This window comes from Natrix helvetica, assembly GCF_964273705.1.
Source record: "Natrix helvetica genome assembly, chromosome: 3".
Classification (NCBI taxonomy): Eukaryota; Metazoa; Chordata; class Lepidosauria; order Squamata; family Natricidae; genus Natrix; species Natrix helvetica.
Genome location: NC_138549.1, coordinates 125,167,711 through 125,195,465, shown reverse-complemented (window position 1 = coordinate 125,195,465; position 27,755 = coordinate 125,167,711). Strand labels below are relative to the sequence as shown.

Genomic DNA, 27,755 nt, shown 5'->3' with positions numbered 1-27,755 from the left:
CACTGTGACTCTCTCGGGCTCCCAAAAACAAGCCCCCTGTTGCAGTGCTGGGGACAACCACCACCGAAACGAGAGTCTCACCTCCACCGGTAGAGGAACTGGACGCAAGGAGTTGCTCATCATCCTTCTCTGGACCGGGATCAAGGCCCACTGGAGAGGTCGCAGGTGGAGCCGGGCCCAGGGCACTATCCCTATGCAAGAGACCATCTTCCCCAGAAGTTGAGACAAGGTCAGGATGGAAACAGACCGACTTTTTTGTACAGAGGAGACCAGCTGGCGAAGGCTGGACAAGCGCTCTGGAGACAGACGGACCCTCCCTGACTCGGAGTCTATCACTGTCCCTAGGTGTAGAATCTGCCTGGATGGGGACAGGTGGCTCTTGGGAAAGTTCACTGAAAACCCCAACGCCTGAAGCCAACGGATCGTCAGCCGAAGATCCGACTTGGCCCTGGGGAGGGACCCTGCCTGAACGAGGACGTCGTCCAAGTAGCACTGAAGTCTCACCGGAATGGAACGCAGGTAAGCCGCCAGTGCTGCCAGGACCTTGGTGAACGTCCGCGGAGCTGAGGCCAGACCAAACGGGAGAGCCCGGTACTGGTAATGCCTGCCCCGGTGAGAGAACCTGAGATAACACCGGTGAGACTGAAGGATGGGGACGTGGAGGTAGGCCTCCGTCAAATCTACTGAGGCCATGTAATCCCCCTTCCGAATGCCCTGCAGAATGGATTTCAGGGACGCCATCTTGAACCGCCTGTATACTAGGTAGCGGTTTAGGCGTTTCAGGTTGAGGATTGCCCTCCAACCCCCCGAGGATTTTGGAACTACGAACAGATGGGAGTAGTAGCCCAGACCCCTCTCCGGCTCCGGAACGACCTCCACTGCCCTGATTTCTAGAAGATGGGCGACCGCGAGGTCCATGAGATGACGCCGCTTCGGGTCCCGAGCCGGGGGAAAAACTTTGAAAAAACTTGGGGGTTTGGAGAGGAATTCTAACCTTAGGCCGTGGCGAACGGTCGCCCTGACCCAACCGTCTGACGTGATCCGATCCCACTCGTCCGCATACAGTGCCAGGCGGCCTCCGATGGGATGACTCGGGTTCGAGTCATTTCCCTCTGCGGAAGGGGCGGCCGCCCCCCCCACGAAAGGGCCGCTTGGACTGCGGCTGATATCTAGAACGGTCCTGAAAACTCTGTCTATGAAATGACCTGTCCTGCCTGTATGGTTGGTATCGCTGGTCCTGATCCCTGTCATAAGACTTGAACTGGGGCCTGCGATAGGGATGACTACGGGACTCCGCCTTCTTGGTGGATGTGGGCATAACTTTCTTTTTATCTTTGTTTTCCACCAAAATCGGGTCTAAGGAAGCCCCGAACAAATTTGGACCCTCAAAAGGGGCAGCTACTAGGTCCCACTTGGCTTTATAATCCATCTGCCAGTTCCTGAGCCACAAAAGTCTACGAGAGGCCACAGAGGTGGCCAAAGCACTTGAACCAAATCTAACTGCGTCTAGGGTCGCATCAGCCGAATACTGACACGCTGCCATTATTTTAGCCAAATCCTGGTGTGCGCGCTCCTCCTGGATCGGAATGCGCTCCTGGAGCCGGCGGAGCCACATGACCGTAGTACGGTTAAAGTACGAGGCAGCAGCCGCTGCCCGCACCGCCCATGCTGAGGCTTTAAAATTTTTACGTAAAGTGAGCTCCGCCCTCTTGTCCTCTGCCTTAAGTTTGTCAGCCGCGTCCCCCGAAACTACTGGAGAGGAGGAGACTAAAGCTGCTATGGGCTGATCTATAACTGGAAGCTGAATAGCCTGCACAAAAGACTTTTCCATGTTGTAGGCGCGACGGTCGTTGCTGCCAGGTGGGGAAAAGTTAGAAGGACGGGCCCATTGGCTAGTAGCTACCTCTAAGAAAAGAGGAGGGGCAGGAATCTCCTCCTTATTGGTGGCCGTCGCTGAGAACATGACCATGTCCGGATCCGTGGGCGGTGGGACCGTGGGGTCCCCCGTGCCCACCTTTGTGGTCCTCCTAGCCTTCTTAAGCAATGGTTTGAACATGGCCTGGAGGAAAAGATTGGAAGAGCGAGGCGGCTCAGGAGCCGCATCCTCCTCCTCAGAGAACCCCCAATCGTCCCTCCGTGCCTCCCCCCTAGAGGAGACCTCACTCATGAGGGAAGGCGAAGAAGCCCTAGATCTGGACCTACTAAAGGGAGTAACTCGACTGTGGTGGTAAGGTCTGTCCCTTTGGGAAATGCCCCTAGAAATGGCTGCAGAAATAAGCCTTTTGAGATTCTCAGGGAGGTTTTCGAGATCCTCCTCATCTTCTTCTGAATCATAGTCTGGTGCCACATAGGCCCTGCTGGATCTCCTACCCCTAACTGGACCTGCAGAGGTACCTTCCAATGGATCCCCCCTATCTTCTTCCCTAATCCCCGGGAAAGCAGAAGGAGAGCGAGGCGCCCCCCGCTCCTGACTCCTAACAGATCTGCATGGGGAAGCAGAGGAAGAGGAAGAGGAAGGGCTGAACCCCCTAGCCACCGGTGGGGGAGGGCATGAAGCTGCCACGTGTGGGGATCTGGATCTGGGCCTAGGATCCCTGGCCTGTCTCTTCTCAGCCCTTTCAATGACCTTCTCGATGGCCCTGGATCGCCTGAGCTCATCCCTTTGCAGAGCTCTCGAAGGCCTGTCCTCAGCTGAAGGCCTAGAAACCCGAGGCCTAACTGGGGGAGTGGGCTCAACCTGATCTTCGCCTGCCTGAGCTGGCGCGGCCTGCTGGGACTCAGTTCTATCTGCCATCCCCACTCACGTGCTCCAGAACGAGGTTTTTGGTAGGAATTGCCCTTCAGCTGGTGAGAATCGCCTGCTCCGGGCCTCCGGTAAAGTTGCAAACAGCACAGCCACGTTTTTTACAGCCTCTCCGTGTTGCAAGCCCCAAACACGTGACTCAAAATGGCCGCCGGCTTCTTTTGGGCGGTGCTTTCAAAAGCGCGCCTAAAAATGGCCGCTCACCTCGCCCTTATTGCCAATGCCTGCAACTGCAAGCTCGCTTTCCCAAAACACTCTCTAAATCACCGCTGAGCTCCTAAGCCCCTAGGAGCCTTCCAAACCAAGAAAAACGATTCCGCGCTGCTGCCGTGGGCTGTAACCGGCCCGGGAAGCTAGCGGTTCAAATTAGAAGCCGAAAAGCCGCTTTCGCGCCGAAAAGCCCCAGCGCGCTGCGAGCCTCACCGGAAAGTTTTAAGAAGACAAATTAAAGCACGTAGGATCGCCCGGCACACCCGAGACCCCAGGCACCAGTCCGGAGCGATCCCTTAAGAGAGGGGGAGGAAGCGCCCCCCCCCCACTGACTATCTCAGCCTCCTGAGGGCAGTCGAACAACAGCCCTGCAAGGCGGACCATTAGAAAAAAAAAATTTTTTTAAATAAAAAACTCCAAATTCAAGGTGCCAACAACACTAACACTGACTAATAAAACCCACTAAAACTCTACTACTAGGAACCAAACCTGTGTCTTGGACCTTGACTGAGAGGAAACTGGGAACCAACGGGAGAAGGCGAAGGTTAAGAAGTTTTCTCTCAGTCAAATGGACCAATCAGGCTGTGTTAACCCTGCTGTGACCCCTCCCTCCACTCTACTGGAAAACTTTCAATTCATTTTTCATGAAGCTTCTAGCCCTAACACCAATCCTAATGGTGCTTAAATGATTACTTGCTCACATCAACTGAAAAAATTAATTTTATTCCGGAGGACGCCTACAGCATTTTTTTCAAGAGAACACTGTGTTCTTTATATTAATGCACAAGCATGACCACAAAATATAATCTCTCTAATTATGCATGAAACTAAGTAAAGAACGATTGCAAGATTTGGGTTTGGCTGGTCTAGAGAAAAGAACGACTAGGGAAAACATGATATCAGCATTTGAGAGGCTGCCACAAAGAGGAGAGGGTCAAATTATTTTCCAAACACCAGAGGGCCAGACAAGAAACAATGAATGGAAACTGATCAAGGAGAGAAACAACTTGGAATTAAAGAGAAACTTCCTAACAGTGAGGACAATTAACTGGTGGAACAGCTTGCCTTCAGACCTTGTGGATGCTTCATCACTGGGGTTTTTTAAGAAGAGCCTGGATAGTCACTTGCCTGAAATGGTATAGGATCTCCTGCTTGAGCAGGGGGGTGGACTAGAAGACCTCCAAGGTACCTTCCAGCTTTTTTCTGATTGATACTAAGATGTGGAGCCTAACAGGAAACTGACAATCAATTTAAAACTGAATGTAATCAGAGTGCTTATGCTATAATTTCTGAAGCATCTGGGATTCAAAACCTGATCCTTTTTTGGCCAATTTCTATAGAACAGGAGTCCCCAACCAGGCCAGGCAAGCGGCAGACAAGCGCACATGTGCAAAGCTCCACTCATGTGAGCGCAAATGGAGCTATGCACGCACCTACCGCTCACATGAAATCATCCCTTCCCCCTCCCCCGGCACTGGGCCACCAAGCTAGAAAAGTTGGGCTGCTATAGCAGATCTCAAGTGCCTATATGGGAATATTAGTAGAAAAAGTCAGAAGAACTTTTACATCCAAATAAAAAAACAATCAGAAAAATGGTTAAGATAGGAAAATACTAAATATATTAATAGTTATGGAAATTTTGGCTTACCCTGATGGAGGCCTTGTTGCAAAAGACTCGAGTAATGGCTAGCCAGGTGGGCAGATCCAGCAAATTCTGCAGAACTTCTTCATCCAGTTCTAGGTTCGTCAACTGCCCCTTCCCTTTGAGGGTGCTCAAGTTGATTTTATCAGGGGAGAGATTCTTTGTAAACCTGTAGTTGATAAAATTGGAGATACAATTGAACGCTTCCATTGATCAGAGCACTGAATAAAAATGTGGAGGATATAGCTTTAAATCGTATCCAAGAAACTGGTGGGAAGCCATTATCTTAGTTGCAGCCACAGTTTCATATCACGAATATTTATAGCAGCAAAATAATAAGAGTGAAAACGTATCATTGTTTTAATATACAAACAATCTGACTGCTTAAGCTTACTCTGCCAAGAGAATTAAAATATGACATTTCTCTGAATGCTAAAAATATAATTGTTTTTTACAAGTATAACTATATTGGAGTTCAATGTTTGGTGGCTAGTTCTTAAAATTAGGGACCATGATTCATAGTTTTAATTTGGGGAAAAATATTGTACAGAGATTTGGAAGATAAATTACAGTGTACTACAGTGAAATAGAATTGGAAATGATATCAAATGGCTAGCAATAATTGTTAAAATATTCAGGGTAGCTCAGGACTTGGGTATCTTAACTCTCCTCTTTAACATATACAGGAAATCAATGGACAAGGTCATTTGACAGCATGGGGTACAGTATCAGGGGGCTAACAGATTAACCAAGTTGGAAGGGACTTTGTAGGTCTTCTAGTCCAACCCCATCCCCAAGCAGGAGACCCTACACCACTTCTGACAAATGGCATTCCAGTCTCTTCTTAAAAGCTTCCAGTGATGAAGCTCCCACAGCTTCTGAAGGCAAGCTGTTCCATTGGTTGACATCATCAGTACATTGATTATATGTATTTATAGTTTCAGATAGACAGCTTTTCCTTTTTGTAGAACAAACCTGGTGTATTTTGCTCTACCCCTGAGGCACACATAGACAGAAATTCTTGTATGCATGGAAGATGAAATTACCGCTTTTAATGTATTGCATCTACCATCTACAATTTTCTTCTAAAATTGGAAATTCATGGAAAGAGATAAGAGATAAACATGCCACACTCATCTCAAAAAGTGACTCTGGATGGCGAACAACTTTAAACTAAAATTCAAAACGCTTAAAATTCCAAATGCAAAAAATTAAAGTACCCAGCAACTGAATAATTATCAAAATCAATAGGCACTAATACAGCTGGAAAATAGGCCCCTTCACCCAGTCGGAGTGCCAGGCCTTTAGTGCCTTCCCAAAGGTTAGCAAGGTCAAGCCCATCCTAATCTCTGAAGGGAGAATGTTCCACAGGGCAGGTGCCTACACAGAAAAGGTGCACCTCCTAGACACCACCAACCCACATTCTTTTGTCAATCGGACCTGAAGCACACCCATCCTATTGGATCAGACAGACAGAAAAAACTGGAGGGAGTCCCCCAGGTAACCCAGTGTCAAATCATAAAGGGCTTTAAAAGTGCAACCACTACCTTGACTTGTACTTGGCAACCAATGCAGCTCACAAAATATTGTTTTACATGCACCAAATAACTGGCACCACTAACTTCCATTGGCTCATTGACGCCAAGCTGCAACTCCTTGCCCCAGCTGAAGCTTCTGAAAGCTCTTCAAGGGCAATCCCATGTACAAAGCATTCATTAATCCAGATGGGAGATCACAAGGGCATGAGTGATAGCGAGGAAGGCCTCCAGGTCCAGAAAGGGCAAAACTGGTGTGCAACCCCAAAGTGTGCAAAGGGCCTCCTAGCAATGGTTGTCCTTTGCTTGATAGACAGAAGCAATGGATTTAGGAAGAACCCCAGATTGCATATTAGTTCTGTCTGAGGCAGTGCCATCCCATCCAAAGCCAAAGGTGGTAAAAAGCCCCAGTGCCAGAAGTTCCAAACACAGACGTCACTCAGTCTTGCTTTATTGAACCAAAGCCTATTGTGCCTCATCAAGGCCCCCACAGCCTCCAGGCATTAGGATAGGACATCCACAGCATAATTCAGGTGGCCTGGAGACTGGAGCGGAGAAGTACATTTGGGTATCATCAGCATCAGAAGTGGTATTCAGCAGGTTCTCTCCGGTTTGGGCGAATTTGTAGTGGCGGCTGCGGGAGGCTCTGCCCACCCCCCTAACATACTGCGCAAGTACTGCGCATGCACAGAAGGCGGTACACATGTGCAGATGAGGGCTCACATTTGCGAACCGATAAGGAAGGTAAGTGAATCCTTAGATCTGGCCTGCGGGGCCATCCTGGCAGAGCACACAGGCTACCACAGGTGCCTCAACACAAGTGAGGAACCGCCGACACTCTGGCCACACACCCCTCCCCCGCCAAGGTCAAACACAACCCTGATGCGTCCCTCAATGAAATAGAGTTTGACACTCCTGTTATAAGTAATGCAAGTCATACATAATATTTCTTCCTTCTTCTATTTCCTTCATAACAACAACCTGTGAGTTGGGTTGGACTAAGAGACAGTGACTGGCCCAAAGTCACTTGCTAGTTTTCATGCCTAATACAAGAATAGAACTCACAGTCTCCTGGTATCTAGACCAGCAGCTGAACTACTGCACCAAATTGGATGTTAAGAAACAATATCAAAATAAATTAATACTTATTGTTTTAGTCTAATTTTATTTATGTATTACATTCCTGATTACAGGCCAGGAAGGCCTGGAGTAATGTTGTCTATGGGGTCATGATGGGCCGGACATGACTTCGCAACTAACAACAACAACAATATTCCTGATTACATTCCTGCATTTATTATGAAGTTTCATGCATACAACCAAATCATCCCTCACGTAACCACAAGCTTTCCTTAATCATATATGTACAAACCAGAAGTGGGTTCCTACCGATTCAGACCAATTCGGCCAAGTAGGTAGTAACTTGGCCTGCCATGCCCCTGAAGCGTTTCTCTCAGCGGCGCACGCGCATAAGATTTTTTTTAGTACTTTTTAGTACGCATCAAGGGCCTGTGCGTGTCCCTGAGCGAACCAACAGTAGCAGTAGCCGGAACCCACCTCTGGTACAAACATATTAAACAACCTAGGGGAACATACAGATTTTTATTTCATTGTTCAAATATTGATTATTCCTTACACATGCTTTATTTTCATTGTATTATCACATTCAGCAGACAACCTTAAATTCCATATTCATGCATAATTCTGTATTCTGTACAATTCAAGTCTATTTGCCTTATCATATGCTTTCTTTAAATATGCAATAATTTTTCGCATTCATACATTTCTTAAATACCTGCTGGAAAGCAAAAACTGGACTGTAAATGCTCTGTCTGGCATAAAACTGAATGGCACTTCCCACATTTTACTGTACTCTTGTACTCCTTCTATCAGAATCCCAGCAATTTGCCATGCATACTTAACAAATTATCTCATGTCACCAGGGTAATAGAATAGAAAAAATTGACATACTTCTTCCAGATCTGCCACTGCTTCTTGCAGACATTCATGACAAAATAAATGTGATTATGATGAACAAAGCTTTTATTAATGACATGACAAACCAGATTTATAGCTTAATTGGAAAGGAACAAATTAACATCTGCTGCATTTTTCACACTAACACTATGTTGTCCCTCATTCTATAAATCTTTGAAAGCAATTTATATACAGTAGCTGCCCCCTTCTTAGTAATAATTCTAGTTGGCAAACAGGATTAAAACTAAGGACAATACAATTGGCAAAAATAACACCACCTCATACAATAAGATGACATGTTTTCTGAATCAAACCATTTTTAATCAATAAATCAAGTGTTAACATATAAACAGGTTTCCTTAATAGGCCTCCTGGAAATAATCTGGCATTGTCCACATAGAGCTTTATACCCAATAAGCAACATCTTGAAACTGTTCTGGAAACCATTAGAGCTTACAAAGCAGAAGTGTTACATGGAAAAATATGGAAGATTATCCAAAAGTGCCTTGCCCCTGAATTCTGGACCAGTTACAGTTTCTGAACACTCTTCACAGGCAGCCCCATGTAAAGCACATTACAATAATCCAAAAGGGATAAACAGGGGATGAGCTACTCCGAGTATGACCTCGCAATCCACAAATAGGTGCAACTGGCACACAAACTAAACCTGTGCAAAGGCTCTTTTAAGCATGGCTGCCACCTGCTCAATCAGCAAGTGACATGACTCGATAAATATTCCCAAATTGCACACCATCTCTGCCTGAAGGAAGGCAATCCTAGTCAAAACATAAGCAATGCGCTGCCAGATGGGGCTCAGGAGCCATCTAGTCTAATAGTCTGTTCTCAGAGTGGCCAATTAACTGCAATTTTTTTCCTAATTTTCCAGGACACTAGAGTGCTCTGTGTCCCTGTTCCCCTGGAAGACCGCTTTCAACGTGTTGTGTTTTACTGCAGCTCAGAACTTTCAGTTGTTGAAATTCCAGTTTCAGCAAAATGAAGTGTCAGACCTGGAAGCCATTTTTTACATTTGGGCCTTCAGGCCTGCCACATTTTCTACTGTGGGGAAGAGGGAGGGGGGGTTGTATGGAGTATGGGTGAGATATAGTCAAAATAACATTCTTTCTCAGAGAGTCAAGGCCACCTTGCCCTACAGCTGTGTTGAGGTGAATGGGAGGCACCTCCATTTTTGGATGGTGCCTGATTGGATCATGTGGGGGACTAGGCAGGGACCTGGACTTTCTTTTGGGTGGGGAAAACCTGGAGCCTTTCAGATATGGGTTTTCCCAGATGTGCCAATAGGACATTTCTAATAAAATGGAACTTTGAGGAAACTCAATTCTTGGAGTCTTCTTTCATTGGGAGTATTACTTGGAACCCTAACATGAACCCAACATCCAGTCTCTAACCCTCCATAATGTTGTGTAAACTTCCAAAGTCCTGCACAGCAGATCCTGGTGACATTTGGTTTTTAAGCTGCATGCTGGTTCAGCAAGAACCAACAACATTAACAAACAACAATCTTTTAAACAGTCTATCTTTTCTTTCTCTCTTATTGAGAGAAAAATGTTATGTTTAGCTCTCAAGTCCATCAGGTAGTCCCGAGTTTTCAAAATTAATTGAAAGAGATTATACAGTAATCAAAACCACACAGAATTCGTGTATTTAGTTTCAGTAATTGCAGTGATGACAGAAATTTAATTCCAGCATCTGAAAGCTAACATTCAGACCCAATATACGGTACCTTGAGGATCACAATCTGATTATGAATTAAATAATTTGGTAGCATAACTGCATTTTGAAATCAAGAATCGTAAGGCTAGTTAGAAACCTAACTGATCCCATAGAACTGATTTCCCATTTCCTAATTAATGTGAATTATTCCACGCATTTGTAGTACACTGTATGTAGTTTTAGTTACATTAACCTGGCAAATAAATAATTTCTCAAATAGCATGTATACCTCTCTGTTCACAGAATCCTAAACCATTGGCACTAGGCCATTTCTGCCAATAAATTGAATACATTTAGACTAAAGTTGCTCTTCCAGATTTTCCGCAGCTATTTTCAGTTTTCTATCAAAAGTATGAAAAGGCTTCACTGTTGAGATCCTTGGGTTAATGACAGCACCTGCAATTATTTTAGTTTAAAATTCCTGGTCCAGAGTCAAATCTTAGGATGCTATTATATATGATCAGAATTACAGGCAGATGCATAACATTTAAACATTTAAATCAGATGTTTCTCATCTCATTCTTTTTTACCCAATCAACCAACAATTACAGGTAAAATCATCTAAATGTGTCTGATAGTTGTCTATCAGACATCCTGGACATTAATCCTTTGCTCTTACATGTTTTAGTGATAGTCCATCTTTGCTTATAGACAGTTACTTAATCAAAAATGGGTCTTTACTCACAAGAACCCATTTAGGAATTAATCCCAGGTGTTGTATTAGATATAGGACTAATAGATTGGTTCCTATCTAAATACTTGACAATATATAATATTTAATATATGTATTAAAGAAAGCTTAAAATCTTTACTATTTATGTTTTAAGTACCATTTTATATTTTAAGCAATTTTCTGCCTGGGTATTTTGAAATATGTACCAACATTTTTCCTAGCTAAGTAACCAATTTATTGTAACATTAAGGAACAAAGCAATGTTGTATAGCTGCAGGTCAGTCAATAGGAAATGCAGAACGAGTTTCTTGACTCCCTTTTTAATGCTATAGTGGTGCTAACCCTTATAAAGTGAGGGGAAAAAGAGAAATCCCTCAAAAGACACTTACTTTTCCGTTTCTTTACTGGACTGATTCCAATCATAGATTTAAAAAAGACATGAATCTGATTAGACAAGCAGCAAGTAGTAGCTGGGTTGCATATGTCAAAAAAAAGCTGATTTTTTTGGAAGGGAGTAGGCTGGAGAGGGGAGGGGTAGTTTATATTGAGAATATTCTCACACAGAACCACACTGATCTCTCTTGACTGCTTAGGAAGCAATTTGGGCTGTGCCAAGTTAAACAAAGCTATATGAGAATAGCTCTCCTTCAGTTACTGCAACAGTTTAAGTGATTATAATACTTTAAGACTTGTGGACTTCAACTCCCAGAATTCCTCCTCTCGCTCTTCATCTTGATGATGTGCGGACGGGTGGGGGGGAGGGAGGAAGCTGGAACGGGTTCTAAACGGCAATGTAGATTTGTGGAACCTCTTCTATAGAAGAGGTTAGAACTGGCAGGAACCCACCCCTGACCTGTAATTGGTTGGATCTTGATATGTGGTATACAATACAATTACAAAACAAATCCAACTTCAAGTATACAAAACAGCTTATGCCTAATTAGCTAAGTTCAACAGCAATAGAAAATATCAAATGGGATTTACATTATTATAATCACTTTAAATAGTTGCTAAGTAAAATGTCATAAGCTGAAGACTACCTGTACTTTTGACTCTTAAGATCAGATGTGCAGAAGATGCATTTTTACATTATATTACACCATATGGTTAATTTATGGGCAAACTAAGAAAATCCCAGGCTACCCTTAGTTTCTCAGAGCATGAAAAGGCCAAAATGTGATTAACAGAAACACTAATACATTGAAAAAAATCAATAATATCTGAAGAGCATACATTATATAGCTACAATTCTCCTTTAGAAATGAGCATGTGATTAATGAAACGAAAATAAATATTTGGTTGTGTGTACTGTAAGTCTTGAATCTATACATTGAATGCATAAAATACATTCTTAATAGACGTTCATATCACAGTAAGATTGTCACTCAAATATCAAATAAAACATATAAAGTAGTAGAAGCAGATTCATAATAACAAAATTATCTCGAGTATGATTTCTTTATTTAAGAATTTTATATCACTGATTTCACATAAACTCTGAGTTTGTGATGGTTATGATGGTTGCATAAAAATGTAAAACTATAATACCATTACATATATCCCTCCTCAAAAGTAAAATGTTTCCCATTCCTTGCCAGGAATCTCCCATCATGGAAATGCTTCCCATAATTCGAGAATCCAAAATATTCCCATGGGCACCATTCATTTACCAACTGTGAAGCCAATCATTTGCTTCCAGAATGCTTTCTCTCTCAAACCTTCGGAATACTAAAGTAGATGAGTTATTACTGAATAAACTGAAGTACAAATATATCAGTGGTGGGTTCCTACCAGTTCAGCCAAACCGCTAGTGGTTTGGCGGCCTGGGTCACTGGAACCAGCAGCAGCCCAGGCCTGCCACGCCCCTGAACCGGTTCGCTGGGCGGCGCTATAGGCACCGCCATGTTGTTTTTTGCTTCTGTGCATGCACAATTTTTATAGCATTGCACATGTGTGGGAGCGCACATCAAGCATGCACACATGAACGCAGCCACGAGCGAACCAGCAGTAGCGTTTGCAGAACCCACCTCTGAAATGTATGTACTATTTATCATAACTATAGAGAATATCCATGACATCTAGGCCAAGTCCAGATTCTTAAACAAGTTTTAAAAAATAGAAACAATCTCCATCAGAGAGAAAAACAATATTGTAGGAGATCTTCTGGGAACATCTGAAATGCCATCCACTTTTATCTCTCACTAGAACGTGCTCGATGCCATAACTTTAAACATCTGCCATTCTTGCTGAGGAAGTAAAGCAAATGTTCAGTTTTGATTCTTCTTTGGCTCTGTGGCTGGTTCCTTAATTGTAGAAAATTGTCTTTTTAAAAAATGTTATTGTCATTATTTTTATACATTTTTATCCTGCCTTTTGGGCATCAGTGCTTAGTTTCAAATGTACAACCTCTTTGAGGATTTCAGACTGAAGAAATTACATCCCACCAAAGATCAACATAACTCAATGTGAACTGAGAGTATTGTGTCACTTCAGCGGTTACTTTCAGTCACCAGAGTTATTTTAGGCAACTGCAGTATATAGCTTAATGAGGTAATGCAAATTCCCCAGCTAATTCAAAAGAAGAAAAACTAGAAATGAAAAAGAGCGTTGTTCTCTTTTTATCTTATCTGAAAGATACTTCAAATATAAATCTTCATTTTATTCCATATTAGTAGCATGTTACCTAAGCAATAATGTCATGTCTTGACATTTCCAGAGGTATAATCCTTAAACAAAACAGAGACTGTTAGCTAATCGCTCAAGATAGTTGTATCCTTTCTTTTCCCTTGAAAAGAGTATATAGTGATTCAATTGATCTGCTTGGGAACCAGCCTAGATAAAGATGATGTAATCTAAATCTAGCCAAGAAAAGAACAAAAGAATTGGGTTTTGGAGCTGAAAGAATGAGCCTTGGAGTTTGAAAGAGACTAAGAGGCAGGGAAATTGTAAGTTATTTGCTCTAAAAAGCTAAAGGAATCTTGAGATAATTCTGAGATTCCTCTCCAGGGATCTTATACAGTTCAGTGAACCTGGAACTAAAATAGCAGCCTGCAACCTTTTGGGCTCTGCAGACCAGTTACATGGAGAGGGTTTTTTCCATGGACCTGAGGGGTGTGGTGCCTGCATCCCATGTATGTGTGGATGGGGCTTTGCTTGCATGCATGGCCCAGTTCCTGGCAGGCCACAGATTGGTGCTGGGACTGATTTAAAAGGAATGCTATACTAACCACCAGCAAAGTGTCAATTTGTAAATAAGATACAATTCTTATCAAATAGTATATATTAAACCTGAGATCTCTCTATTCAAAGTAAATTAAGATCTGGTAAAGTACTGTTTCTGAAAGTATTACAGTATGGCTACTACATACTTGTTCTGACCCAGCCTTAGCAGAAGCAAGAAACAGACTCCTTGTCACACACACACACACAAAACCCCCCTCTTTTTACTTCTTGTGAATTAATTGCATTCATCCACCAAAAAATCCTTCAAAGAGTTAACTGCAGTAACAGACCATATCAGTTCCTTGAGATAATTGCAAGGCCGTGAGCTCCCAGCCAAAGGCTGCAAATTAGGTTTTGGCAAGCAATCTCTGTGGCATGAAACACAATGAGCAACATCTTCAGAAATACGAACTGTTGTCTCCTACGACAACCATTCCCCTTATAGATATAATGCCTATAGATGCACCATACATAATGAGGAGACTAAGAGAATGTAGAGAATATAGCCTTTATTCTTATATAATAAGACCTTTTACTGTGAAACTCAAGGCAGATTATTCTTCTGTAGAATATAGAGTTGGGAGAAACAAAATGTTTCAGAATAAAAAGGGGAATGTAACAAGGATGCATACCTGTGTTTAACCTATATTCATTGTAAAAGTAAAAATGATATAAAAATGGAAAAATTGTATGATATCACAACTGGAATCAAAATAAGAGTCTCAAACAGGAAATATTTTGTACATTGATACCAGTTTATTAGCTGAAAGCAAAGACAAGCTAGAAGTGTTTTTTAAGAAAATAAAAATGAAATGTGTAAAAAGATAGATGTGATATCAACCAATATGCTTAATGAACTCAGTGTTTATGTCTGTATAATGGGACTCAAAAATAAAGAGGGAGAATATAGTGGAGAAATAATCATCCCAGGAAAGATCATTGTTAGGGATGTAACCCTATGCTTGGCTTGGCAATGTATATAAGCTATGATTACTTTACTGTTATTTTAAATGCTTAAGATATGTAATTGGCTTGTTACCTCAAGCAGCCATAAGAGGCAGCTAGAATGGCTGTTAGCTCTCTGTTTTGTTAGAAGCTGATCGGTGTATTTTGAGGTATTGTAGTTTGCTACTGTTTAGCTATATTTTGTGTGTTAGACTGACTATTTTGATAACTGAATTACTGAACCGTGTATGACTTGGACTGTTAACCGGACTCTGAATACCTATATATTTCTACATAGTAAACTACTATATTTTTCTACTATTCAGTGCCTCTGTATGCTGGTTTGTGCGTGTTATTCCATATCACTCTCATTACTCACTCTCATTACGCTTCTCTGCATACTCGCTCTTCTAATGGGGAACTTAATTACTTAACACTGGTTATGGCCCAGAGTGTGCCAGACGTAGCTGAAAAGAGAGTTGGTGTTGATATGCAATACCGTATACAGATAGCTGTTTAGTTTGTAAGTGTTTACTATTATGGAGAAGATGGCACATGCACCATCAGCAAATTTATCACCGATAACCCGGTTGGATGGAACAAACTATTTCCTGGTCAATGAAGTGCTGCAATTTTACACAAGATCATCAAAGATAAAGATATTTCTACAATAATAAAGATTAGAGCAAGTAAGGCTATGTTTTTCCAATGGAAACATATGATTGTGAAAGTGGACATTGAGAAAGAGCAAGAAAAAGTAGGTAGATGCTGGGAATGATTTCCAACAGTATTATAAACAGCATGAAGAACCAATCAGTCCAACCTGGAGCTGATAAAGACTATCTGCTTCCTTGAGGTGATAATCAACACGTAGAAAGATCGCTGGGGACATGCAGATGTTGTAAGCATTTATCCATATAAATCAAGAGTGGGATTGACTCAACTTTAAAGCAAGCGAGGGGGGGGGAATAAGTGTGATGGTACTAAAACAGAAGCTGGAAAAATCTTGTCACCCAATAGTAGTGTCTATGAATATAAATCATATAAATTAAAGACCAGATGCTGGCTCCTAAAAATGTTGCCATTTCTACAGCCAGCGCTTACTTATTATCTGTAATATAATTTTCTTTTCCCCCTGCCTCCAGAATCATATAATAGTAATGGCCATTTCACATATTAAAAGGGAGCATGTACACATAAACATGAACCATTAACATAGAAGCTAATATTTACAACTATTACATGAGGATACATATGGCAATATAATATAATATAATATAATATGATATGATATGATATGATATATGATATAATATAATAAATATAAATATAATATAAATATAAATATAATATAATGATAATAAAATATAATATAAATAATATATTATATATAATATTACTCAACGTGACCATACAGGTTTTCCTTGCTTTGTGCAAATACATTATCATTCAATTTACTATTTTGATCCAACAATTCTCTTTATCCAAAAAGGTTTGTTATTATAGTATATGATTTGGGCCAGCAATGCCAATTTCCACCAAAGGTCTGGAAACATAACAAGACTTTTACTACCCAAACCCTTTCTGCCCTCCCACATATATTTATCATCATAGGAAGTTCTCACTTAACAGCCCTAACTGGGACTGGAATTTCCATCACTAAGTGTTGTGTTTAGGCAAAACACCATGTGATCGTAGACGTTAGCGCCAGTGGTTCAGAATAGTCCCAGTTGCAGTTATTAGGACAAGATTGTGCCATCATTAGGCGAGGACTTCATGTTTCTCCTTGCCTAAAGATGTCACAATCATGCTTGACCCTACCAACCTATCTCTTCTCCCCTTTAGGGCACTCTGCCACCATCCATCATCCCTGCCACCCTAAAATCTGCTGCCCCTGCTATCTTGCTGCTTCATACTGCAGCCTGTGCCCCTGCTGCCCTGCATTCTGCCACTCCTGCCTGTCTTTTGCTTCTTCCTCCCGCTGCTGATGAGATGCACTGGGCCTAACCCATCACAAAGGTAACTACTGGTCTTGCGTTGCTTTCCAAAGCCAGATGAGGCCGCAGAAAGGCAGTGCTTGAGGCCTGACATTGCCTTGCAAAGGATCAGGTCAGGTACGACACGTCAGCAGAGGAAGGTATGATACAGGTCAGCTGGGGATGTTAGTGGTAGAGCACAGGTCAGCAAGGCAGTGGAGTGCTAGGCAGAGGACAGCATGGTAGAGGCAGCAGGGCAGCTGGAGTGCAAGGTGGCCAAAAGAGCAGAGGTGGGTAGGAGAGAGGACTGTAAGGGGAATTGAAACAAATCCTGCAATCGTAAATGCAGGCAAGTTACCAAGGGCCACATTTTGATCATATGATTGCAGGGGCATTGTAATAGCTCTAGCTTCAAAGATCAGAAACAAATGCCATTTAGTGATTGTTTGAAATTATGGTGGCACTGAACAAATGTTATTTTCTACTGGTCATTGAAGTACTTAAAAAGCACATATGGGAAGTCCTTGCTTAAGAGATCAAGTCATTAAATAACATTTGCTGAGTGCCATGGTCATTAAGCAAGGACCACCTGTTTGTACTTTTTAAGTAATACTATTTTCTTAATATTTAATGCCCTTTGAAAGTAATGCTTTCAAGTGTTAAAATCTTTTAATGGACAACCTGGATCTAGCATCTCAAAGAGGAAGATTTATCTCCTGTTCACCTGTCCTACGTTATCTATCATTTTGTTCAAGACATAAAAGCTGGAAGAAGTAAAGATGGAGATTAAAATAAAAATTCAACAAACATTATGTTAAGCTCCACATTACTAAATGTGATATTCTGCATTTATGGCCATTTGCAGTGTTCCATGGTCAAGTGTTTCAACAATAGTTTTGCCCAAAATCAGCACTTCCAGTTTTCAGCAAAATCCTGCCTATAAAGAACCATAAGTTTGCTTAATGACTGTGTCATTTGGTTTTTAACCATTACCTTCACTTAAATGCTGGCAGAAAAAAGGCAATAAAATCCTCACAACATACGACCTTAATGGACAAGAGTCTATAATGGTTCTATGACAAGGAATACCTGTAATTATAGTCCCTAGCTGATCAGTCTGTCTTAGGTTAGGTTAAGTTTACTGGACTTATATGCTGCCCTTTTCCCAAAGGACACAGGGCGGCGTACAACATAAAAACATATTACAAAAGTTAAAGGAAAGATTAAATAAAATATCCAAAAAACCCAATAGACATTTACCATGAGATTTAGAAATTAAATTAAAATGAACAATTAAAATTAATATTTTATTTTATTCAGGCCAGGCCGGCTTGCTGAAAAAGGCAACTTTTTAGGGTGCGCCGGAAGGACTGGAGGTGGGAATTATGCAAAGCTCCGGGAGCAGCTCATTCCAAAGGGAAGGCGCTCCCACAGAGAAGGCTCTCCCCCAGGGGTCACCAGCCGACACTGCCTGGCCGATGGCACCCTGAGGAGGCCAACTCTGTGGGATCGTACTGGACAGTGAGAGGCTACCAGTGGCAGTAGGTGGTCTCGCAAGTACTCTGGGTCTAAGCCATGGAACACTTTAAAGATCATAATTAACACCTTGAATCACACCCGGAAAACAACCGGCAACCAGTGCAGGCTGCCTAAAAGGAGTGTAACATGGGAGCACCTAGGAACCCCCATGACAACCCGCGCGGCCGCATTCTGGACCAGCTGAAGCCTCTGGGTGCTCTTCAAGGGAAGCCCATTTAGCAAGCTTTACAGTAGTCCAGGCAAGAAAGGACGAGGGCGTGAGTGACTGTGCACAGGGCATCCCGATCCAGGAAGGGGCGCAACTGGAGTACCTGGCGAACCTGGTAAAAGGCCCCCCTGGTCACGGCCATCAGGTGTTCTTCTAAACTAAGCCGCTTATCCAGGACACCCAGATTGCGGGCCCTCTCTGAGGGGGCTAAAATTTCTCCCCCTATTATCAAAGATGGTACAAGATGCACAAATCGGGATGATGGGAACCACAGCCACTCAGTCTTGGAGGGATTGAGCTTGAGCCTGCTCGTCCCCATCCAGATCCGTACAGCCTCCAGAGACCGGACGATAGTTGGCTTATTAAGGAGGGGCCTCACCACCGCCTCCTTCTAGGCAGTGGGAAAGAACCCCTCTCTCAATGCATTGGTAATCGCCTGGAGCCAGCCTTGTGTCACATCCCGGTAAGCCAAAACTAACTAAGAGGGACACGGGTCCAGCACACAAGTGGCAGCACTGAGTTTTCCCATAATCCTATCCATGCCCTCGGGAGTCACAGGGTCAAACTCATCCCAGATAGTTTCCACAAGATTCATCTCCGTCGACTCGCCCGAATCTACCCAGTCAGAGTCCAAGCCTATCCGAATCTGAGCGATTTTATCCTGCAGATACTGAACAAATTCCTCAGCCTACCCTGCAAGGGGTCTTCCCCAGTTCCTTGATTAAGTAAGGAGCGGGACACCCTAAACAGGGCGGCTGGGCAGTTATCTGCGGATGCGATAAGAGCGGAAAAATGCCGCTTTGCCGCTTTTATCGCCACTAACTAGGATTTAATATGAATTCTTACTAGTATTCGGTCGGATTCGGACCGGCTGGCCCTCCAATCACTCTCTAGGCGTCTTTTCTTCATAAAACTGATCTTGCCTCTTAAAATTATGTTCTTTGTTTTACCTAAATTATTGTCTATTATCTATCTTGCTTTTTTTTTAATCATTAGACTTCCTGGCTCTTTAGAAAGCATTGCAGAGCAAGTCATGGTGAAAAGATAGTGGAAGAGAGTGAAAGAAACTTGCTTTAATTTTTGTTTTAACTTTCTTCTACAAACCTTAATTAAAAAATCTTAAATTAACTTGTTTTTATTTCCTGATAATGTATTTACAGTACATTATTAGTAAAACCTGAGATAACATTTCTAATGAGAGCATATATGTGGTAACTATGTAATAACAATTATGCCAAAACAACAAAACACAGGGACAGTTTCTTTTCCTTCATGCCAACACTTTGTTGAACACCTACAGTAATTATCACGGTATTGTCTAATGTCTACGTAATTTACCCAGTGTAGCATGGCTGTAGTATTATTATCCTTCTTATTATCTTCTTTACTACCCCCTTTGTTGGTATTATTATTGTTACAATGATGATCATTCTATTGTTTTGCATGTATACTGAGAATTTCTGCACCTGTAACAAATTCCTTGTAGGTCTAATCACACTCAGCCAAATAAAGTCTCCTCTCCTCAGCCAATGCACTCTCTATTGTCCTTATTTTTCCGTTATCCCAAACCCTCCTTTCAACTTTGCTCTTAAAGAAGATTTAAGGGCATAACCTCTCATACTGCTGTCACAAAAACATTAAGAAAACTGTATGAATTGCATTACAACTCAAAACAATTCTCTTTCCTTTATCTCTCCAAAGTCTTATACATTTTGCAAGTCTTTTATTTTAATATGACTTGTTTTTCTTAATTTTCCACTGAAACATGACCAGGTGGAGAAACAAGAGCGTTTACGTTAATAGGATCACTACTCTTTTGTGTTGAGTTTATTGAACAGAAACACTACAAGCAAATTGTGAATCACTGAATGGCGTGGGCAGATATTTTTCACTAATATCCTTGAATAGTTTTTCTACTTTCAACCCACTCCCAAAAGACATTATTTCTAATATTTGCCAATGGCTTTTTCAGAAAACACACTGTCCAATAACTAATGTATCAATACAGGTAGTCCTCAACTTACAACCATTTGTTTAGTGACCACTCAGTTACAACAGCACTGAAAAAAGTGATTAATGGTTGTTTTTCACACTTACGACCATTGCGTCTATGGTCATGCAATCAAACTTCAGATGCTTGGCAACTGGCATATGTTTATGATTGCAGTGTCTCAGATCATGTGATCACCTGTTGCAACTTTCGGACAAGTCAATGGGAGAGCCATATCCATTTAACAATTATATTACTAACTTAACAACTTCAGTGATTCACTTAACAACTGTGGCAAGAAAGGTCGTAAAATGGAACAAAACTGACTTAACGACCACATTGCTTAGCAATCAAAATTATGAACTCAGTTGTGGTTGTAATGTTTCCGTACAATTAAGTTCTTTTCCCTGAGGAAAACAGGCACTTCCATTACAAGAACATTATACAGTATTTATCTAACACTTGACCTACACTATTTTGTTTTTCAGGAAATCACCTATTTTGCCAGCTAGCACCCTCATAAAAATGTATTTATTATGAAGAATATTGTTGATATTTCCTATAATTCTTTCTTGGCTGTTTTACTAGTTATGTTTAGTAGTCTAAGGATTTAGAGGCAGCATTGAAATTTACTGACATTGTACATCTTTAGAAACTGTTTATGCGAGCAATGTTATCTCTTCATAGAATCTGTGCATAATTGTATTTAATATTAAAGCGCTTTGGTACTTAAGGATAATCACCTTTTACAGAATTATGATCATTCCTCCAATATGACAGCCAGTATAATTGATGAGTATGATTAATGCTAGGCTAATATTAGAGACACACAGCTTTAAAATGTCATACATCCATGAACATCATTCAGTCAGACACTTTCTTTCCACTTAATCTACGTTATTATTGTTGGATATTTATGTTGTAAACTACTAAAACTCATAGCAAGTACAACTCAGATCAAATCTAATCAATAGGGATTGGTGTCTTTGAAGAAAAATGTAGGGAACATATAATAAATTAAAAAGGAGAATGATGCAAATCAGAAAAGTCTGCCCTTCTATGCACATTCTCAATTGTTGCTATTTTGTTTTCAAAGTCAGTGAGCTGAAGTAAGCCACTGTAACCAAAGGCAACTCTCCTGCACCAGAATCCCATTCTATATTGCCATATGCAAGAAAAGGGAATAGGGGGAAATGGCAGAATGACTCTCTGGCAAAGCTATTTATTCCCCATAACATGCAGACTGGGTATTAAGCTACCGAGGATTTGAATAAATTAATCTATTTTCCTTCTCTGTTTCTGGTTTTGCTTTCCTAGTCAGAATCATAAGCAAAACCATCTGGGGACTTTTAAAGCTTCTCAGATTAAATGATCACACTGTAATTTGCATTTTCCCCTTCAATCCATATTTAACTCAAGAGATTTCATACTAGAACAATTCATTAACAAGTGAAAATAAAAGGAAATGTCACCCAAAGTAATGGGGCTGGCAAATCTACCTGAAGTCAGATAAATCTGAGTGTCTACTTACAATAATAGGCTACTGTTTTTCTCTCGGAAAATACAAAACGATTCATTATTCTACTCATTTATGTGCTTTTCTATATAAACTTTCTCCATGGCTTCTGGATTGCACACAAAGTATTTTTTTCAATTTTATTCTCCCTATAAAGTAGATTAAATTGATATATTTTTTAAAAAAAATTACATTGCAATGTTTCCTATGTTTCGCAAAGGAAACATTCATTTGAAATCCTTGAAGGGTCTAGGACACTAGTGATGAGAAGATAAAAGCAACGACCCAGGAAGATAGTCTTTACAAAACAAAAATCAGCAACATCTTAGACCTTTCTCTGGGTTTGAAAGTCAACCTTCACTCACTGCATGCGTAAAAGAGGCACACAAAGGACCATTTTAACAGACCTTCCTTTAAGTGCGGTAATACAGTGAGACAATATTATTGCTCAAGGCGGAGGGTGATAACTAGAGGAACCAATGTTAATATCCACCAGTTGGATTTCCTCTAATCCCTAGACAGGGGAAAAGGGCAGAAGAGACGTCAAAGGGGCAAACTGATCGTAGAGAAGGTGATTAAATATCACACCAGGGAAGAATAAACAATCGTCGGAAAGGAGGACGGGGGTGGGGGGGAGAGAAAAGTGGCTACGGAAATACCTTCGGAGGGTCAGGGGGCTTCGCAAACCTGCACCCCCCGCTTGCAAGACTTCAGCTGCCGCAGAGCCCCTTCCAACTGGCTCTCCCTCCGTGAGCCCCTGGCCCGATTTTCCAGCAACCGAACCCGCTTGCCTTCTGCGCTCGGCGCCCCTCGAACAGCTCCCCAGAGGAGACCCCCCAGCCCCCTTGGTCCACCTTTACCTGGACAGGTGCTTTAGAATCTGCTTCTTGATGAGACCAGCCATGCTGGGCCAGAGACAAGACGCGGATCCTCTATCGCCCCAAGTGCCCCGTCATTCCCTGTGTAGCCGGCCGCCGATCTTGCAGCTCCCGCCGCGGCCGCCGGCAGCTCCAGCCATCCTCCGTCCTCTCCTCCCCACCGCTCCCCCCCCCTCTTCCCAAGCAGACTCCGCCAGAATCCCGGCCGCCACCGCGGCGAAGTCCGGCAAAGCTACTCGCGCCCCCGCCCTCTGGTGAGAGAGATAGAGGGAGGGGGGGGCAAAGGCGGGACGAACCGGGCGGTGTGGCAGCGCCCTCTATTGGCTCACAGGGCCAGTAGCAGCCTCAGCAACCTCTCTCCGGTTGTCAGCGAAGCGGCTCAGGCGCAAAAGTTCTCGCGGCTCCTCCAGCTTCGTCTGGATTAGCGCTTGCTTTTTCTCACCGGGCGCTAGAGAACGCTGCTTTTTTTTTTTAAAGAAATACTGTAGCTCCGCATCTCCGGGAATGTTGAATGTTGAATGTAAGAAAGAACCGCTTCCTCCATTTTAAAGGAGATTTGGTCTGTGTTCGTGCAAAGAAGAGACTGGACTGTCAGAAATGGTATATATAAGGTCTCCTGCTTGAGCAAGGGGTCGGACTAGATGACCTACAAGGTCCCTTCCAACTCTATTATTCTATTCTAAACCCCAAGCCATGATTTATCTCGTTGTGGATAATTCAGGAAGTCATTATCTGAATTCAAAAATAAAAAACTGCAATAGTAGAGTTGGAAGGGACCTTGGAGGTCTTCTAGTCCAACCCCCTGCCTAGGCAGGAAACCCTATACCGTTTCAGACAGATGGCTATCCAACATCTTCTTAAAGACTTCCAGTGTTGGGGCATTCACAACTTCTGGAGGCAAGCTGTTCCACTGATTAATTGTTCTAACTGTCAGGAAGTTTCTCCTCAGTTCTAAGTTGCTTCTCTCCTTGATTAGTTTCCACCCATTGCTTCTTGTTCTACCCTCAGGTGCCTTGGAGAATAGTTTGACTCCCTCTTCTTTGTGGCAACCCCTGAGATATTGGAACACTGCTATCATGTCTCCCCTAGTCCTTCTTTCTCTTAAGCTAGACATACCTAGTTCCTGCAACCGTTCTTCATATGTTTTAGTCTCCAGTCCCCTAATCATCTTTGTTGCTCTTCTCTGCACTCTTTCTAGAGTCTCCACATCTTTTTTACATCGTGGCGACCAGAACTGAATGCAGTATTCCAAGTGTGGCCTTACCAAGGCATTATAAAGTGGTATTAACACTTCACGTGATCTTGATTCTATCCCTCTGTTGATGCAGCCTCACCTAAGTTTCTGACTATCAAAAACAGTTCGCAAGACATATTAGCAGACAAGCATTTGTGTGACATTTTCAGTCTCCTTCTAGGTAACAGGAAAAATGTGGGATGGATGATCCCACTGCTAGATAGATTTGTTGAACAGCTATATCCCAGGTGTTGATCTTAATGGGTCTATTATATTCACATGGAGTGAGGTATGCAGGGACTTATATCAGGGTTCTGCTTGGGCCTAATGCTCCTCATCTTCATAAATTAGACGAGGGAACAGAAATGATATTCTTTTTTTAATAGTTTTTTTATTTTTAATTTTCAAAACAAACACAACACATACAATCTTCCTTCTTTACATACTGTAGAAAGTGTATCAGTTGGTTACAAAAAGGCTTACGTGCATCTCTTCCACAGTCATCAAGCATAATTCATATTAACTCAAGTATTTTAACTCAGATATTTATACATGTTACTGTCATTATACCTCCGTTTTCATTTGACTATAATTGTTTAAACGTCCTTCATAAAATATACCAAGATTTAATACATAACCACATACTGGCATTTCATTTATTATTTCTAAATCCTTCAATGACACTAAATCCTTATGTCCTATTCTAGCTAAACATCCATATTTAATAACAAAGTTTTCTGTCCTTCTTTCCAAATCAGTTTACAATTTACATCTCATTTCCTTGTGTTGTACCCATACATATGTATATGTTATTATCATTATCCCTCCTTTATTTGACTATATCCTGCATCATATCATTTCCCCCACTAATAATCAAGACTTAACTGAATCTAACTTAATTCTTTTTTTATTTTTATTAACCTTTATATATAATCCAAAAGGGTTTCTCATCTTCCTTTCACGGGTACCATTCAATATTCATATCCAGTTATTACTTATCATAACACTACACATTGTATACATTATTATCATTAACAATTATTTATTTAACTATATCTATTATCACTAAATTTCGCTAAGTTTAGCTAGTTTTAAATTATACTCTTCCATCTATCAACCTGCATCTTTCCAGTAGCAAAACAGTCTCATCTTCTGCCATTTGTGGTGTCAGTCCTCTAATCATCTCCTTAATCAACTTTGTATGGATTCCTCTTAGCAACTCTTTGCTTGTAGAATCTCTCATGTAATTTCGATGCCCTTCTTCTGTTTCCTTAATCATCTTATCTTTGATTGTTGGTAGTGTTATCAATGATATTGCTAATAAGATTTCTCTCTTTAAATCTATAAATTCTTTTGTTTTCCCTTCTTCTGTATCTTGCCATCTGGGGTAGATTTCCCCTCCATTTAATTCCTCTTTCAGTATTCCACTCTTTCCCTTTTCAGAGACAAACCAATCACCATAAATATCAGCAATTTTAATTTCTTTATATTCATTTTTCACTTTTTCCATTTGATTAGCATCTTCAACTTCATCATATTTTGCTGTTAGTTGCACAAAAACTTCCAACTTCTTCTCTATCCTCTCACGTGTATCTGATATTTTCTGTATTTCTGAGAGTATCTTTTGCAGACTTAAAACTTCTTTCTGCTGTTGAAATTGTGCCATTATCTCCAGCTAACAAACATTACTGCTCTAGCTTAGAAGGTTTTAACAGAATTAAGCATCACAATAACATTTCACCTTTATGTCATAGGAACATCTGTATGCTTTTCTTTTTATCACTTCCTATAAACAAGCTGTGAGACCTTGGAGTGCCAAGCCAGGATAATCAGTGAAAAAAGTGTTTCGTTTCCAATACACAAACTTCTAGCAGTGTTACAATGTATTTCTTTGTTTCTTTTTGTATCTTTTTTGTATTTCAAGTTTTTAAAAAATCCGATTCTTAAATGAGTTAGAAAAACACCCACAGTAATGAAAGAGGAGAATTTTAGTCCATAGATTACAGAGAGTAGTAAAAGGAAAAAAAAATAGAAGAAGGAAACTTAATCCATTCGTTTTAAAAGGCTTGCATAAATTCCATCTGTGAAGATAGCGTTTAAAAAGTAAGATAACCCAATGTCCAAAACCAGTCCAAATTTAATTCTGCCGCTTATTTCTTCTGTTCTCCAATTTAAATTAACTTTAAGGTTTTTTTATAGGCAGTCACTTTTAAAACAGTAAAAATTCCTCACCAGCTGGAAACACTTTCTCTTTCCATATCCTTCCATTTTGGAGCCACCCCAACTTCATCAGCCAAATGGCTGGATTTTTTGTCACTGGCTTGAAGAACTTCTGTTGGATCAATCAGGGACTTTGCAATGTCCCTGAGATCAGCAAGATGTATTCTGCCTGTTCACCGTCTCTGCGGACGGTTTAGGTCCATTTGGACCACCCAGTGGCAAAAGTATCGACTGTGATCTCAGAGCATTGAGATCGCACATCGTGTCGTCGCGACTTTGGCTCCTCCCCTCAGAAAGGATATTCATAAACTTTGTGGATGTCCATAAAGCTGAGGCTGATTGCCAACACTGGAATAAAGAACCTAACAATTCAATCAGTCAATCAGAACTGAGCTGGAAGGGACCTTGGAGATCTTCTAATTCAACCCCCTGCTCAAGCAGGAGACCCATTTCAGACAGTGGTTGTCCAGTCTTTTCTTAAAAACATCTAGTGATGAAGCACCCACAACTTCTGAAGACAAGCTTTTCCCACTGGTTAATTGTTCTCTCTGTTACGAAATTTCTCCTTAATTCCAGGTTGCTTCTCTCCTTGATTGGTTTCCATCCATTGTTTCTTGTCTTGCATTCTGGTGCTTTGGATAATGAGTCGACCCCCCTCTTCTTTGTGGCAGCCCCTCAAAGGGTAGTTATTGGAACACTGCTATTATGTTACCCGCAGCCTTTCTTTTCTCCAGATTGGCCATACCCGGTTCCTATAACCATTCTTCATATGTTTTAGTCTTCAGGACTTTTGAATTGAATTTGAATTGAAGATGGACTTAATAGACATGAATATTGGGCCATATCCAGTCAAATGTTCAGTGTTGAGAAATGTAATGTTCTGTCCTTAGGCAGGGAAAAAAACAGATGCACAGGTACATGTTAAGCTTCGTAGTAGTAATTGCAAGAAGGAATGGGAAGTTTGGTAAACCACAGAATTGTGCTGCAGTTGCCAAAATGCAGTTTGGGGCTGTAGCAACAGATATATATGCTGCACTGGTCCAAGTGTACCTGGAATACTGTGTCCAGTTCTGATTGCCACAATTCAAAAAGGACACTGAGGAACCAAAACGAGTGCAGAGAAGACAAGCGAGTATAATAAGAGACTTAGAGTCTAAATCCTACAAACAATAGTTAAGTGAACTTGACATGTTTAGTTTATGGAAGAGAAGGCTATAGGGAGACATGATAACATTCCTCCAATACATGAAGGGATATCACAGAGTAGAGGATATGGATTTATTCTCCATAGCACCTAAGGATAAGAAAAGAACTAATGACTGAAAGCTTTATACAGAGAACTCCAGACTATGAATTAACTATGAGAATTCCCTGGGAGAGCTATCAAGCAGTGGGAGAGCCTTATGGAAGTCTTCTAAGCCAGATATTACTTCCTCCAATCTTGCCAAATAGAACT

The 27,755-nt window shown here is 41.5% G+C and overlaps 1 protein-coding gene across 6 annotated transcripts in view; it reads right to left on the bottom strand.

Moving 5' to 3' along the window:
- Positions 1-22,969, bottom strand: part of BLTP3A (bridge-like lipid transfer protein family member 3A) — a 64,023-nt gene extending 41,054 nt beyond the window's left edge. For 5 of the 6 annotated variants that reach the window (XR_014175004.1, XM_081948527.1, XM_081948528.1 and 2 more), the window contains exons 1-2: positions 22,828-22,969; positions 4,662-4,824 (exon numbers count right to left, since the gene is read on the bottom strand). Coding sequence is in view for 4 of the 6 variants with exons in the window: in XM_081948527.1 (XP_081804653.1) it covers positions 4,662-4,824; positions 22,828-22,871 (207 nt within the window). In the remaining 2 variants the exon portion in view is untranslated. Of the gene's footprint in view, positions 1-4,661; positions 4,825-22,827 lie in introns of those variants that run through there. The other variant, XM_081948531.1, reaches the window with a different exon arrangement.
- Positions 22,970-27,755: the final 4,786 nt, after the last annotated feature.